Raw genomic sequence first — 17,242 nt, 5'->3', positions numbered from 1 at the left:
TTTTATTACATTTTAATGTACAAGTACACAAGAGTAAACTGGGTAGCCCCGCCCATTCTGCCGGCGATTTCAATTCCTCCGAGAAGAGCAATACATTTCTTTCTGCTTCCGATACGTTTTTGCGGGGGGCCAGTCACCAAGCTGGCTTCTCCCAGCTATCGTGCCAGCCGATAGCTGGCACGCTATCGGCTGGTTTAACACAATGATGACAGGGAAGCGGAGGCAAGCAGCCAATTGCGTACAGAGTCAGTTGAACTAGGCCCGATGATCACGCCTCTTGAGCTGAAGAAAATGACATCAGCTTCCCCAGACCAGTGCCGTGTTCCAATACCCGTACTTCCATGAGTACACTTAAAGGAAGTACTATCCGTACTCACTTGAGTACGTTCATTTTTCAGATGGGGAGTGCTGTTCCAAATCGAGTACTCCGTGGTGCACTAACCGGAAATTACGATCACGACTGCCGCCGTGGCTCCTCCCCCGCAATAAACATCCCGCTTTGAACGGTGAACTCTTTACGCCTAGCAGCTATAAAAAGCTATAAAAACTACAAAATGACTATTAATGCAGGCTATGTGGAAAATGCGCCGACTTTGGCTCAGCCTGGCTCCGCCTCTTCCGCTTCGTAGCTAAGATGACTGCCGTTGAGTACGGAAAGTGTCCTTCGATCCACACTTCACGATTAGCCCGTTTTGAGTACGACATCCGGGCCCTTGAAGTATACTTCATTTCGCCGTATCTGAATTGGAACGTACTACGTACTCAAAATGTGGCTATTAAGTACGGATAGTACGGGTATTGGAACACGGCACAGGTCTGGGGAAGCTGATGTCATTTTCTTCAGCTCAAGAGGCGTGATCATCTACGACTGAGCTTGGTCTGGTAATAGCCAGGCTAACACAAGAGTACAATTCTTAGGCTTGGTTCCTCAACGGTCACATAGCAGGAACAATACAAGATAAACTAAATAAGATAAGTGAAAATAAAAATAAGTAAAAAAGAGTAGCAGCATCAATAGATCACAATAATAAATAATAACACAATCAAATAAAGTAAGTAATAATGAGTAGAGAAACTAAACAGTGGTCAATAAGTAATAATAAGTAATGAGGTGTTGTAAAGTGGTAGTGGTACCAGCCAGTTGATACTATAGTGCAAAAATCACAGAAAAATAAGTAGTTAAATAGTCTGTTGTGGTCGTGTGCGTGGGGTTTATTTAGGGCAGACGTTTCTCTTTGTGCATGTGTTTATGCGTGAGGGTCTGGAAATGAATGAATAATTTAAAACTTGTTCTTTGATATTTTTGGCATAGTGAATAAGAGCTTGATCGCCTGCAGCAGCACTTAACTCACCGACGATGATGTCATGTTGTTCTCACTCTCACTGCCGCCGTCTTGTCTCCCCTTCCCGTGGTGTCCAGGTTGCGTCTGGCGCGGATGAACGAGGAGATGCGCGAGGCCGAGCCGCCGCTGGGCCAGCCAGGTCAATACCCCGGCAGCAGCCCCACTGAGCAGCAGTATAGGAAGTGCATTCAGGAGTTCATCTGCCTCACCATAGAGGAGAGCTAGGGGGCGCCGTGAGCATCCCAGGGAGTAGCTTCCCCGTCCCTCCCTTGTATTTATTCCCAGACACGCCATGGTGCAAAGCAGTGTAGATGAAGTTGCCCCTCAGCATGGGTACACGGGCTCGTTCCTCCTCATCTGCAAAGTCAGTGGAGAGGTACTGGTTCAAGTTCTGGATCTGTGGCTCAAAGGCAACTTCGTGAAGAACTTGAAGGGTTTTATTGTGAAAAACCTCTAACTCCCATGTGGGATGATCTTCCTTCCTGGCATAAACTGTTTCTGTTTCTGGTCACCACCTGCTTTTTTCCCCCCCTCTTAACACCACTTGCTTTTCTGCTTCGCTATTACCAACTCTGTGTTAATTACTACTGCGCTAGACATGCACAGAACAGTTCAATGACGGCTGCTCTGGGGTTAAGACCTCTTCTCTGCATGCTGGCGTTGTGCTAAACCTGCATTGCCTTCTAACCTGTTGTTTCTAACTGAGGTCTAACCCCTTCCGGGACACTAGCTTCTTCCCATTGCACTTAACATCAGCGTCATTCAGGAGGAGCTCAGTTACTCACAGTAAGTATAGATCCCACTCTGGCAGGTAGGCTGGCGCCAGAAGAGATGCAAACCCAGGAGCCTTTGGGCTGGAAGGGAATCAGCCTAGACACCCTAGGCTCCTACTTTTGGTTCACCAAGAATTACAATGGTCATCTCTGAATAATTGTATGTTCTACTCTGTGTGTGTGTGTATATATATATAATTATATAGACACATCCATAACACACAAGCCATCGGAGGGGTTTCTTATATATAGATAGATTTAGGACTTCTAAGGTCAGTCTTGAAACTGTACTGTGGCATGAGGTGACGCTGAGGCGTTTCATGGAGAAAGAAGGGAGAATTGAGTGGTGCAGGTGGTTTAGGGCTGGTGTTTACTGTGTGTGCTGAGCGGAGATCCAGTGTTGATCTCGTGTTACAAACTGTGAAGCTGAGGATGAAAATGGATTGTCATGGGTGAGGGGGGACACATGACTGCTTTAACATATACCGACCGTGTGATGGATTTGAGCGAGAGAGAAAGAGTGAGAATGAGAGAGAGTTAATGAGTGCATGTGTCTAAGAATACTGAGAGACAGAGTTAAACGCTATGATGTTGTCATGTATACCTTTTATGTACAAAACAAATGTGCACTTTTCTATCCAACGGCAGTATTATCATTTTTGTTTTTGTTTGTTTGTGCTTGTTTCGTTTTCTGTCAGTTCTGTTCTGCGGAAACCATCGTCCCTCTTGTCTGATTTTCTCTTTATGTTGTTGGTCTGTCTGGAGGACGTGCAATGCAGTAAATAAGTTCTTATTTTTTTATATTTTGCAGTACTTTAAAAAAGGACACCATGTTAGCTGATAAGCTGTATAAAATGCCACTCACCATCTTTATATCCTTTAGTACATACACAGAAAAGTTTAGTTATTCCATTTTTAGGGACAATCAGTGAACAAACATGTGTTTGTTTCCTGACTATTCCAAAGTTAATTATCACTCAACGTCAGTAATGAATCAGTAATACTATTTTTTACTGATGGTCGCAAACATAACTTACAATAGGAATCAGTACAGCAGCAGTCCTTGAGACAGTATTAACCATACATGTTCTGATGTGTTTATGCTGCCATCAGTGTCTGGTCTTACTCAACGCCTGTATTGTAGAATTTTCTCAGCCATAGATAATGGTATCATTGGTTCATGTCATTGATTCCACAACTCCTTTGTTTGCAACAGAAACCATCCTGGGGCCGTGCTTGGGTAATACACAGAGTGAACAACAAGCACCAACCCTCATCTTAAGGTCTAAGAGCACAGCCCTACTGCATGTGCTCAATGTGACTGCCAGACTTCCCCCAGAGTCATATGTGGACCAGACTGCCCTCATGGCACTCATGTAACCAACTAGGACCAACTAGGGACCCTACATTCTCTTGAATTTACAGTGTACTTTACTCATCGGTAACATACATTTTCTGAGGTTGGCTCACTTCGCTGACCAAAATACGCATGCTTTATCAAAGTTATCTTTGTGAATGCCAACATTATCTGCGTTCCAAGCATGATGAAGTGCTGTTTTTCTTATGGTTTGCTAAGTGATGCTGTTCATTAACACATGAACCACACTGGTTCTGATGATGTCTTTATTCCACTATTATGGGACTCTCCATGTGAGCCAAGATCTTATCTTTGATATGCTCACACCAGATGTTCTGTTTCTTACTACCGATGTCAGCCAGTTGTGTTGGCATTGATTTTTCTCTATTTGAGTTTCCTCCTGCCAAAGACTCTAAAGGGAACGCGTCCATCTTAGATGTTACATGACACCTTTTTTTATATACAAAGAAATGTCTGAGTAAATACAATGTTTTACCATGCTTTGTGATGTGAAAAGAGAGGTAATAATGCACTCTGGATGTACTCATCATATGAAAAAAAAAAAAAAATAATAATAAAGTTAGAAGAAATAGAGATATGGTACAGGCTCATAACATGTTGGATATATCAGCAGGTAATATGCCAATGCTCAGTGTACTGCGAGTAGATTCAATCTTAAGAGTGTGATGAGATGTTACCAAACTGTTCAGGGCACTCGCCCTTAACTCAATGTTGGATGTTGTTTCTCATGGTGTGTGTTTTAACATAGGAATAGTAAATGGTGCTTGAAAATAACAAAAAAACTAACGCTGTACATAGCAATGCTTCTGGGTGTTTGACCTCAAATGTAGCTCCCTGCCTCTCAGCATTCAACTGTTTATTCTGACTGATCTGTTTTAAATAGGTCTATATATTTCCTTCCAAAGTAACAACATGTCACACTACTGGAATGTCGTGTAGCGCTCTGCAAGTTGGAGTTTATTTCTGTATACTTTTGTTCCTTGTCAATAGAAAACGCTCAAAAGGGGGAAATCTTAAAAGCAGAAAATAAAAGGAAAAGAAACTCTTGCAAACTAACCCAGCTTCCGGATTGTGCTGTCATTTCTGCTTCTTACTCATCTCTGTTTATGTAACCTTCCCAACTTCACCTAAAGTTTTTTTTTTGTAACTGTCAAATACCTAGTCACAGAGATGTTGTCTCTGGAAACAAGCCAGAGTTTGAGAATGAGAATGTCATCTTGTTGAAACACGCAGAACATATCACTCCAAAGACGTAATTTGTGGTGGTTAATATCAGCAGCTTTGTCCAGCCGCAGGCCCAAAAAAATTGCATCCCCTCGAAACAGTACTGACATGTAATGAATCATTGAGGCTTAACTTAAATCTGTAGAACACATTTGGTCCTGCAAGCCAGGCCATACCACTGTGTTACTGTACACATGCTCTGTCTCACACACTGTTATTGATCCAAACCTTTCTCCATCTATTCTGAGAGGACAAGGGTGACTGACCAATCATTGCTTGTCTCGCCACAGGGGAAGCAGCGAGCAGCAGGAGGGTTAAACACAAGGAGGGACGGGAGAGAGTGAGTGAAGCATCTGGGACCGCCGCACTACAGAGTGCCTTCTTTGGCTATGGCTTCTTTCTTTTTGACAATCTTGGTCTATTCCACAAATTTTCTCGCTCCCACTCCCTCATTCGCTCAGCGAGAACAGAACATCTCTTTGCTCTGTTGATGATGAGGGAGAAATGGTCTTGATGCTCACCACTCTTTCCCTGGGGATCCCCCATTTTCTATTCTGGGTTATGATGTTGGTACACCTCACTATAACCGCATATGCAAAATTTGGATCTTCACTTCAAATTTTCCAAAAGCCCCTTCTGCGTGTTTCGCTCTTCCTTTTTCTGATCATTCTGTCTTTCTTATTGGGTCTCCAATGTGTCCCAGAGTTGTTAAAAAAAACACTGTAGTAAATGCCTAAGACACAATCCAATCTGTCCTGAAGATTCTGCCGTCACAGCACTCGCCATCATAGCGGTGACATCATTGTTCCCCTATTACAGGTTACATCACCCGTGTTGACGTCTTTCGCCAGTTTTCTCTCCTCGCGTCGTTACGGCCCGAAAAGCTCCGGAGAAGGAGCCTTCAATTCAGCCGCAGCCAGGAAACAACCTAGCGTCCCGAGCCAACCATAACCAAGTGACTTGTTAGTCACGTGATGAAAGGAGTGATATCATGCTTTTTCCACTTTTCCCTTTGCTTAAGACTGTTATATGACGTATGTAAACATGTTTTACGTCTGCTAAGCTCGAACTATCTAAGTCCGAGGGGGGGAGTATCCACCAAGAGTGCCCCTAAATAAGTGTGTGAAACAGCTTGTTTGCACTCAAACTTTACTGCTATAACAGTGTGACGTCAGACACAGTGTAAACATGGTGCAGTGGGCGCTGCTGAAGTGCCGAAGTCACAGACACATGCACAAAGAGTTTGACCAATCACAGGAGAATGATTTTCGAAAGACGCTGATCTTGTTTTTTCAGAAATTAACAGTGTAAGAATAATAAGGGGTATTTCTAACATACAGGCATGTAACCCTATTCTAGTAGTATCCCCAAATGCAATTCTTAACCCTAAAAAATATAGGATATGGGATCTTTAAATTATATAGGATCTTTAAATCAGACTAAACTACTGAAAGAAGACAAGACCAGGTGAGATGAGTAGGTAGGTAGGAAGGAGGCTTAAAGACACGTTTGGAATGATTCTTCAGCCTCAAATTATTTTCTGTGAGAGTGTGAGTCAAGGTCACAAGATTGAGAACTTTTATAGCAGGTGGAATGTAATTTGTAAATATAATGCCTCAATTTTGACAGACCTATTTGTTTATAGCTTTTAAAGCAGGTGTTAGACAATTAAAGCTGTAATAGTTTTCCCAAGGAAGTCAGTTCTCTTCCATCTAAATTCAAGATTTTAACATTTTAAAAAATACTTCTTGCATTTTCGAAACACTGGAAATAACTTATTTGTTTGACAATACATGCATTTACGAACAAATGCTAAATTATGTAAGACCATTTCTATATTTTGTGTGTCTAGATAATGTTATAATAAATTATTTTTGCATTCTATGTGACTCGTCCTTTCAGAGCAGAATCGATGTTACGTCCTGGTTGCTTGTTCCCCTAAAAATAGCAACAGGTAGACATGGAGTAGCCTAAAGAGCAGGGTCATTGGTTGGTCGTTGGTCATATTTTGCAAAGACCTGCTTCACTTGTTCCACAATTAGCTCGAGCTTTGCTTAATTTTCCCCATATTTAGAAAATAGAACCTCCTCCAAAATAAAGTGCAAATTCCCTTTTTCCACATATGTTAAAAATAAATCCTAAATCTATATTTTATATCTAAATGCTAAATCTTAGATAGAAAATTCAATCTTTACACATAAATCGAAATCTACATTTGAGATCTAAATCTTTATGCATAAATCTAAATCCTAAATCTAAATGCTGAGCTTAAGTAAAAGTGTCCGAAAAGCTAAACTTTTTCTCGGAAACTGCAGGCCACAACTTGCCTCGTGAGACCATCCCGATCTCGCAATCTCCTTTGTATTTGACAATATCCATACTTCCATGAGTACACTTAAACACAGTACACTATCCGCACTCACTAAGTGCGCTAATTTTCAGATGTCAGTGTTGTTCCAAATCGAATACTCCGTGGTAGCCTGGCTCCTCCCGCCTAAGTACTTCCGCTCAATTTGAATTTCCCTTCAGTACTAGGTCTGGGTCTGCGGTATGTTAGTGGGTTTTCTCCGTCATAATTTTCTCTGTACAAATGAAATGAAATGAAGTGAAGTACGAGAGTCTGGTAGAACCAGGCTAACTCCGTGGTGCACTTACAGGAAATTACGATCACGACTGCCGCTGCGGCTACTCCCCCGCAATAAAAATCCTGCTTTGAGCGGTGAACTCTGTACGCCAAGCAGCTATTAAAAGCTATAAAAACTACAAAATGACTATTAATGCAGGCTATGTGGAAAATGCGCCAACATTGGCTCAGCCTGGCTCTGCCCTCTTCCGCTACGTAGCTAAGATGGCTGCCGTTGAGTCCGAAAAGTGTACATCGATCCACACTTCGCGATTTGACTGTTTTGAGTACACCATCCGGGTCCTTTCAGTACACTTATTTTCGCCCGATCTGAATTGGAACGCCCTACGTACTCAAACTAAGGCTAGTAAGTACGGATAGTATGGATATTGGAACACAGCACTAGCCTGGCTCCGCCCGCCTAAGTACTTCCGCTCAATTTGAATTTCCCTTCAGTACTAGGTCTGGGTCTGCGGTATGTTAGTGGGTTTTCTCCGTCATAATTTTCTGCCTCCAATCAGCGAACTGAGCGAGTGGCTGAGAACAATGACGTTAAAGCCAGCTCTCGTTGACGGACATCTTCACGCACAGTGTTTGGTTCGTTTACAGCCTGCGCTCAACGTGATTCCCGGCCAAACGTTAGCGATTAGTTATGGCAGATCCAGAGTGGCACTGGGCAGATCCAATCGTTTTAAACTTCAACAGGCAACCGCCTTCAAGTGAGTTGACGTTTGTCAATTGAGTAGGTCCAGACTCTCTGTACAAATGAAATTAAGTACGAGAGTCTAGTAGGACCAGGCTACTGTTAACTTGGGATGGAGGAAGTTTGGAGCCGATCACTAAATGACCGGCCAATCAGCGTTGGTTTTGAGGCAGGTTTAGGTGTGACTCACCAAGAAGCGACTGTTCAGTCTAAAGGTGCGTTCACACCAAACGCGAAGGAGCGACACGATCCCATACATAGTGAACGCAGAGACGCAAATCGGGCGAATTATTCGCTAGAGAAAACCGGCGACAAGTTATGATTTGTCGCGCCACACTTTCGAGGTGAAATATTTCAACTTTGCCGCGACATTCGCCTGATGAAAGTCAATCAGCGTTGAACAAGGTGGCCACTGAGTGACGTGTGTAACGTATCAGCCAATCAGTGTTCAACCGGCCAACCGTTCCCTGCAGTGCAGCAAATTCGGTGAACCGTGGCAAATTCGCCTGAAAAAACTTGCACAGCGACAATTTATGATTTGTCGCGCGACAAAACTTGGGCGGCAACGCGAATGGGCGACAAATGTGTCTTTTTGTCTTTTTCGCTGGAAATTATGGGGATAACATTTTCACGACGTCTGAAAGTACAAGTGAACGACACCTGACGCTGTTATGATTCTACTTCCGTTCGGCAATTCGGGCCGAATTTTGATAACAAAGTTGCCAAGTTGGTGACGTATGGTTTACTAGTGTCGTGTTCTTGAAGAACGTAGTCCAAACCGGGTCGCTTTTAACTCACTTTATTTGTTAAAGTATTTCGGTATGGTAACTATGAAGCAGAAGGAGGGGAATTGTATTTAACAAGAGCGTGGAGCGATACATAGCAGGCCTATCTATTAGCTCGGGGCTGCCATATGTTTCTGACCTGATCCGACTCCAGCTCCGTGCTTGTATCAAATAGGCGTGGAATATGTGACGCATTAGCTCCGGCTTCCTCATATGTGATAAAGATGCAGCCTTCTGTGGTTGGAGTAGTTATTACAGCTTGTATGTTTGGTCCTGCTCCCCTAGTGGCTATGTTTAGTTATCACAGCTTATATGTTTGATCCTGCTCCCTTGTGGCTATGTGGGGGTAATGCAGCTTATGTGCTTAAATTGCATAACACTAGGGACATGCATAATCATGGCGAACATGAACGTTTTACTCCATATAAAATAATCAACCATCAAATCACATACTTTACTAATGATTGACGTTGTAACCATCGGTTGGCATCGACTTTGCTCAGTTGTAAACGTGTAGTGGTAAACCAGCTATAGATAAGGGGAAGAGTGGCCTTTCATACTGTGGCAGTAGAATAAAAGCAAAAGGATAGTAGGTGACAGGCATCAAGGAAATAAAAGGCATGCAAACTTGAAACTGAGTTTCTGTTTAGATCTGACTTTTTTATTGGATAAAAAAAAACCCTGTTGTGAAGAACATTTTGATTTCCAACGCAGCGCACATGAACGTTCGTTGTCGGGAACACGCGTATGCGTGAGCGTCATCCCTGGAGAGCCTTGTCGATATCGGCAGGAAGATGAACGCGCCTTAAAAACAACACAGCGGCTTCCGTTGATCTGATTGGTTGATTTGTCCCGTCTATCACCAACATAGGTGGTGATAGACAGATGTTTTTTCCAATCAGTTAACCAGTATTTTCGCCCTTTCCAAAAGTTTGATGCAGCCTTAGATAGTGTTCTAAGTAGTTTAGAACGCAAGTTTATTTTGAAAAAATAGCAACTTTCGGCATTAAACTCTTTCATTACCAAGAAGGATGTCTTTGCCCTGCTAACAACAGGCTTCGATTATCTATGAGCTACGTACAGACTCATATGATAGATATTCGTAACGCCCAATAAACGGCTCCGGGCAATCGTAAACCACGCCTCAAATACGAGAAAATGAATGTGTGGTTCCCAGACCTCATCTCAATGTAGATTGAGATGAGGTCTGGCGTTAGCCAGGCTAACACGCGCCCGCATTCATTCATTCTTTTTAACTAGGGGTGGGAAAAATATCGATTCTTCGATGCATCGCGATTCTCGCTAGAACGATTCTGTCTCGATGCAGATAAATTAATAATCAGAATTAAAAAACAGAAAAAGTTGCCTGCTGCAACATTCTGTTCGCCAGAGAGGGATAATTTTTGTCATTTTAAAATCATTGAATTTATCTTCAGTGTGTATTGGCCAATCTGATTTGTCGTGACACGATTGCGATTCAGCCTACGCATAGCATGCGTGCAAACTCACAGCCAGACACAAGAACTCCTAATTCAAGAGCAGCTTTTCCTTTAATGACATGGAAAAGAAAGATTACCGTATTTTCCGGACTATAAGTCGCGGTTTTTTTGTAGTTTGGCTTGCCCTGCGACTTATATTTCGAAGCGACTTATGTAAAAAGATTATGTAAATTGTGCGTACATAATCTTCGGCCGCAAGATGGCACCGTCATTCATTAGGCCTACAACTGAACGCTGCAAGCCTACTGCACCACCGAATAAATTATAAATAAACTAGACCGTAGACAAAACAAAAGAGAACACAAAATAAAATGCCGCCAAAAAGAAAAAGCTATACTGCACAATTTAAACTGCAGATTATAAAGTATGCAGCCGAAAACGGCAATCGAGCAACAGAAAGAAAGTTTGGGGTGAGTGAAAAACTTGTCCGGGACTGGCGAAAAGCCGAGGAAACTCTCTTGTTTAAATGTTTAAAAATAAATGCGACTTATACACCGATGCGACGTATCTATGTTTTTTTCCTCGTCATGGAGCATTTTTTGACTGATGCGACTGATACTCGGGAGCGACGTATAGTCCGGAAAATACGGTAGAAAGAAAATAAAACTGAAACCTATTTTTTGCATGCTTCCATATTGTGTTATAATGCAAGCTGCATTGATTATTGCATCGTTCATAGAAAGTCATATTTGTGACAAAGCTTTCTCTCTTATGGACTATTAAAGATAAAAAGATAAAGATAGACTTTATTGTCATTGTACAGTCACCTATACAACGAAATTGGGAGTGCCAACTGAAGGTGCATTAGATAAGTTAATTAATCTGTTGATGTCTTTAATGATCATCACAAAAGTAGGAAGTGATTAGCAAACTCTGAGTAGCAAACCCAGATGTATATTTTTTTGAAAATCACGCATGGAAATGTACATAAAAAAAATTGTTGCATCGATAATCGCTTCAGAATCGAATCGTTGACCTCATAATCGGAATCGAATCGTGAGGTGCCAAGAGATTCCCACCCCTATTTTCAACGCGGTAGAACAATGTTTTCTCACGATCAAATACTAATCAATGATTCATTACTGTGTTGTACGGAAACTATGTTTAGTGTTTGACGTTTAGATTATCTGCAGGCCTGCAACGCAAATATTATTATTTATTTGATTGCTATTTCATTATTTCTTAAATTGCCCAATGGAACTGCAGCTTAATTGAGTAACAATAAAAGTATTGTTATTTTTCTTTAGGATATTAAGTCTGCTTTTCTGGACAAAAAGGGTGGGACATATTCTAATGTTTTCTCAGTTTCACCTCATTGACCGCATCACTTAGCTGCCCTGCACTAATTCCCAGTTAGTGCTCTCGTTTCATTTGGCGTATACGTACAGGACGTATCCTTGTGCATTATTCACCGTGATTTTTTTTCTTTTCTCTAGACTTCGCATTAGCTTCAGTGTGTGAGTGAGCATACCTCAGGGAAGTAAATATGGCGGAGAAGGCAGAAATGGATGAGTTGCGTAGGCAATTTGAAGCGCTTCATGGGAAGTTTACTGAACAGTCAGCCCATATGAAGGAGCAAGCAACACTGCTCGAACAGGCTAGGAAAGATCAAAGAGAGGCAACAGCTATGGCAAAAATTGTCCTTGAGCACAAAAACCAAGCGCCTGTTTACATACAGAGGGACGGAAAGTGTTCTGTTTTCACTGGCAGTACAACTAGCGATGATCAGTGCATTGGAGAGTGGGTGGCTTCAATGAAGTCATACTTAAAAGTTTGTAAAATCCCAGAAGAAGACCAAGTTGAGCTTCTTAAACAGCACTTGAAAGGAGAAGCCAAGCTTACGGTACGGCTCATGCTAGACGATGCTAAGGACGCTGTGTCGGTTTTTTTGTCTGTTGTTTATGGAGACAGAGCCCCAGTGGCCACAAGATTAAGAGAGTTCAATGATCGCAAACAGACTGCAGGTGAAAAGATTAGAGCTTTTGCCTATGACCTTCAGGAAAAGCTTCGCAGGCTGAAGCGGCGTGACCCAGATCGTTTCAGTGATCCAGATACAGCGCTAAGGGAACAGTTTGTGTTGGGCTTGTATGATAACTCTACGCAGAGAGATAAAACGACAAGCAAAGACATTGCCTACCCCAACATTTAATGCTCTAATGCAGGCCGCGATTGATTGGTCAGAGGAAGAAGAAATTCTCTCAGTGGCCCGAGGTAAGGATCCCAGCCAGGGTGCGGTCCAGGCGGCCACAGCGGAGAATGCTCCTGCTGTACTGTCATTACAGTCGCTGCATGAATCTATGCAGAAACTTGCAGCAAGACAGGATGAGCTGTTTGTTGCTTTGCAAAGGACAGAGTGGTGGGTCGGCCCACAGGGCGAGGCTAAAAGGCCCCCCTTGAGAGATCCAGATGGTAGGCTGATCTGTTACACTTGTGGACAGCCTGGTTGGGGGACAGGCTCAAGCTAACATTAGAGCAGCTACAGTTATGCCTCCTCCATCCCCATCATGCCAGTCACAGTCAGGGCAGGAGGCAAACCCACAAAGTGCTTTTGGCAATTGCTTCACCATAGATGTGCTTATCGATGGAGTGAAGACCTTTTGCCTCATGGATACTGGCTCAGAAGTGACAACTATGTCTGAGATACACTTCGAAAAAGCAATTTGAGGGTAAAACACTGTCTCCTTGTTGTTGCCCAGGGTTTGTTAAAGGAAAGCCGCAGCCCTTGGGCGTCGCCTGCATTTGTGGTGATGAAGAAAGATGGGACTGCATTTCTGTTGTGATTACAGGAAACTGAATCGTGTAACACGCAGGGATGCCTACCCACTTCCTAGAGTTGAAGAGTCGCTAGACGCTCTAGGCCAGGTAAAACTCTTCCCCTCTTTGGATCTGACTGCAGGGTATTTCCAGGTGGCCGTAGCTGAGCAAGACCAAGAGAAAACCACTGTAACGACACCATTCGGGTTGTACCATGGACACGCATGCCATACGGGCTCTGCAAGGCCCTTCATTTCAGCGCCTGATGGAAGTGGCCCTGAGCGACTTGGCTTTTGTGGTCCTGTTGATTTACCTGGATGACGTCCGAGTGTTTTCCATGGACTTTGAAAGTCATGTGGAGAAGTTGGAGTTAGTCTTTGGACATTTACAGGAACACGGCTTGAAACTTAAACCTAAAAAATGTTTCCTGTTCAAGACAGAGGTAAAATTTCTCGGGCACGTCGTGTCAGCCGATGGTGTGCGGGTGGACATGGAGAAGGTGAAGGCCCTAGAGGATTGGCCTGTCCCACAGTCTATAAGGGAAGTCAGACAAGTGGTGGGCTTCATGTCGTATTACAGATGGTTTGTTCCCTGTTAGCACGGCCCTTGCATGTGCTAATGGGCAAGGCTAAAAAAGGGGTTGGTAAGGCTGCAACGCAACATTTTGAATGGAGTGAAGAGTGCCAGGCGGCATTCGACAGCTTGAGGAAGTGTTCAATGGCACCAGCTGCACTCGCCTACCCTGACCTTAGCCTGCCATTCATTGTAACAACGGATGGAAGTCTCAATGGTCTTGGGGCAGTTTTGAGCCAAAAGCAAGCAGGAGTAGAGCGTGTTATAGCGTTTGCAAGTCGGGGCTTACGTGGGTCCGAAGTTCCGAACTCAATGACAAGAATTACAGTGCGTTTAAACTGGAGTTAGTTGCCCTGAAATGGGCGGTGACTGAAAAGTTTCGTGAACTGCTGCTCTTTTCTAAATTCACTGTGGTTATGGATCATAACCCCCTGAGGTATTTGAAAACGTCGAACCTTGGTGCGGTAGAGCAGAGATGGGTGGCTCAGTTGGCTGAGTTAAACTTTAAGGTGTACTACAAGCCGGGGAGAATGAACCAGAATGCTGACGTGCTGTCCCACATCCCAGTAGCTGCAGAGCCTGAGACCCCAGATGTGGAAAAGGACTTCCTGGTTCTAAAAGAGGAGCAGGTGCATGCCTGTTTGTGGCCATCTGATGAGGGTAGGGCAAGGAAGCCAGTTGCATGTTCAGCAGCTCAGTCGAGGGTGAAGGGCCAAAACTTGTGGTCATAGCTGAGACGAGCTACGGAAATTGCAGACCCAAGATCATGACATCAGTGCAGTGTTGGCTGCTATGAAAACCCAGGACAGGCCCACAAATCAGACACTTCGTACGATAAGCTGGCCCCAACGTAAACTCATAGGGCAGGGGAGCGGCTGAAAATACAGCACTGAGTATTGCTCTGAAGCTTACGGGACCCCTGAGATGGGGAGGAAATAAACCAGTTAGTGGTTCCATTTTCCCTGCAACGGGTTGTGTATGAAACACAACATGACCATGGAGGGCATTTCCGTGAGAGGGGTACACTTGAGGCGATGAAACTGAGTTACTATTGGCCTGCTATGGTCAAAGATGTAAAGTGCTGTGTGCGATGCAACCGTTGTGCTCTGACCAGGGATGTGTTCCCAAAGACGCAGGCCCCCATGACCTGCACCAATGTGGTAGCCCCTCTGGAAGTGCTTGCAATGGATTATACCCTGCTAGAACCCTCAGTGGGGGGGGGGGGGTATGAGAATGTACTTTGTGCTTACCGATATGTTCACAAGGTTTACCATTACGGTGCCTACTAAAGATCAAACTGCACGAACGACAGCAAGGGCACTGATTAAGAACTGGTTTGTGTTTTACGGTTGCCCGGCCACATTGCATTCTGACCAGTGCCGTAGTTTCGAGGCCAGCGTCATTAAAGGCACCCAGTGCAACTTTCGAGGCTTAAAAATAAACATTCAATTTCTAGTCTTTTTTACACATAGTAAGTTTCAATAACTCCATACCATTACATACCGACATTTAAGCAGCAAAGATGAGACGTCGTTGTGTGGTGAGAACTGATACAAAATCGATAACAACAACAATGCCGCCATTTTCTTTATTTTTTGTAACCTACAATAAATAAAGCAGGCTTCCAGTCAATGGAAAAATGGCTTCTCCCCACCGGCGATTGTTGTTGTTTACGATTTTCTATCAGTTCTCACCACACAACGACGTCTCATCTTTGCTCCTTGAATGTCGATATGTAATGGTATGGAGTTATTGAAACTTACTACGTGTAAAAAAGACTAGAAATTGAATGTTTATTTTTCATTGAATGTTTACATAAAGTTGCACTGGGTGCCTTTAAGGAGCTCTGTCGCACTTACGGAATTGCCAAGAGTAGGACAAGTCCTTATCACCCACAGGGCAATGGCCAATGTGAACGTTTTAATAGATCGATGCCCAACATGTTAAAGGCACCCAGTGCAACTTTATGTAAACATTCAATGAAAAATAAACATTCCATTTCTAGTCTTTTTTACACGTAGTAAGTTTCAATAACTCCATACCATTACATATCGACATTCAAGGAGCCAAGATGAGACGTCGTTGTGTGGTGAGAACTGATAGAAAATCGTAAACAACAACAATCGCCGGTGGGGAGAAGCCATTTTTCCATTGACTGGAAGCCTGCTTTATTTATTGTAGGTTACAAAAAATAAAGAAAATGGCGGCATTGTTGTTATCGATTTTGTATCAGTTCTCACCACACAACGACGTCTCATCTTTGCTGCTTAAATGTCGGTATGTAATGGTATGGAGTTATTGAAACTTACTACGTGTAAAAAATACTAGAAATTGAATGTTTATTTTTAAGCCTCGAAAGTTGCACTGGGTGCCTTTAAGGTCACTCCCACCAGAAAAGAAACGCAAATGGAAAGAACATCTTCCAGAGTTGACCATGGCCTATAACGGTCATTATGATCGCAGGGCACGTGGGGCCCTCATAAGGCCAGGAGACAGAGTCCTGTTGCGTAACCATAGGCCGAGAGGTAGAAATAAGATCCAGGATCGATGGGAGTCGAGTAGAGCAAAACCATCCTGAGATGCCAGTTTACACAATTAAACCTGAGGCTGGTTGGCCTCCTAGGGTTGTTCACCGTGATCAGCTCAAGCCGTGTGTATTTGAAGTCCCCATTCCAGTAGGACATCCCCAAGCTCAGGATAGGTCTCAACGTAATTGTCTTCGTTCCGCTTGCGAATTAACCGTTGCCTGTGACTGTGTTCCAACAACTTTCGCCACCTGTTCAAGGAGATATGGACTAAATATCATGGTTCAATTTGATTTGTTTTATGGAGATATCTGCGGCTACTGTTGATTCATTAGTGTTGTATGGAAACTATGGTTAGTGTTTGACGTTTAGATTATCTGCAGACCTGAAACGCAAATAAGATAAATATTATTTATTTTATTGCTATTTCATTATTTATTAAATTGCCCAATGGAACTGCAGCTTAATTGAGTAACAATAAATGTATCGTGTTTCTTTAGGATATTCAGTCAGTTTTTCTGGACAAAAAGGGTGGGATATCCTCACAGTTTCACTACATTGACCGCATCACTTAGTTGCCCCGCAGTTTAGTGCTCGCGTTACACATGCGCCCTTAAAATAGCATCTGAACAACATGCCACTGACTTTAAACAGCTTTTCCTGGTTTGTGTCGGAATTGTTTTCTGAAACTGCTAAATAGCACCAGGGAACGTTTGCGCCAGCACACGTCTCCTCCTTTCGCTGAACCGCAAGATCATTCCCTAATTTAGCTACGCGTAAATTGTAAACTAGCAACGACACATGCATCGGTGTAGAAATGCAAGAAAGGATGCGCTGAATGCAAGATAGGGCCCTGTGTCATTTGACGTATCATTCGACGTCACGAAATGAAAGCCACCAGAGTGCGCAGCAGAGTCGAACGTTCCAGTGTTTTGGGGAGACTGGCCAGAACATAGGATATTACCTATTTTTTCTCAATTGGGAACTTATTTCAGTAACTAGTACCATGGGATATATTACTTGTTGACTATCATATAAGACAAATAACCACGCTTAAAACAA

At 43.2% G+C, this 17,242-nt stretch overlaps 1 protein-coding gene and 1 long non-coding RNA gene across 8 annotated transcripts in view; one reads left to right on the top strand and one right to left on the bottom strand.

Annotated features, from left to right (window-relative positions):
- Positions 1-6,600, top strand: part of LOC132471264 (arf-GAP with coiled-coil, ANK repeat and PH domain-containing protein 3-like) — a 55,395-nt gene extending 48,795 nt beyond the window's left edge. For 3 of the 7 annotated variants that reach the window (XM_060070429.1, XM_060070428.1, XM_060070425.1), the window contains 2 exons: positions 1,421-1,482; positions 5,009-5,680. In XM_060070429.1, the coding sequence (XP_059926412.1) occupies positions 1,421-1,482; positions 5,009-5,232 (286 nt within the window). In that variant the 3' untranslated portion in view covers positions 5,233-5,680. Of the gene's footprint in view, positions 1-1,420; positions 4,551-5,008 lie in introns of those variants that run through there. The other 4 variants (XM_060070433.1, XM_060070431.1, XM_060070430.1 and 1 more) reach the window with 3 other exon arrangements.
- On the bottom strand, positions 407-7,929 carry LOC132471276 (uncharacterized). Its single transcript, XR_009528810.1, has 3 exons — positions 7,915-7,929; positions 7,483-7,805; positions 407-538 (listed from the first exon to the last, which is right to left on the bottom strand). It is a non-coding gene; the product is annotated as an uncharacterized LOC132471276 (long non-coding RNA).
- Positions 7,930-17,242: the final 9,313 nt, after the last annotated feature.

The sequence above is a fragment of the Gadus macrocephalus genome, chromosome 13 (genome assembly GCF_031168955.1).
Source record: "Gadus macrocephalus chromosome 13, ASM3116895v1".
NCBI lineage: Eukaryota > Metazoa > Chordata > Actinopteri > Gadiformes > Gadidae > Gadus > Gadus macrocephalus.
This window is presented reverse-complemented; position numbering and strand designations above follow the sequence as displayed.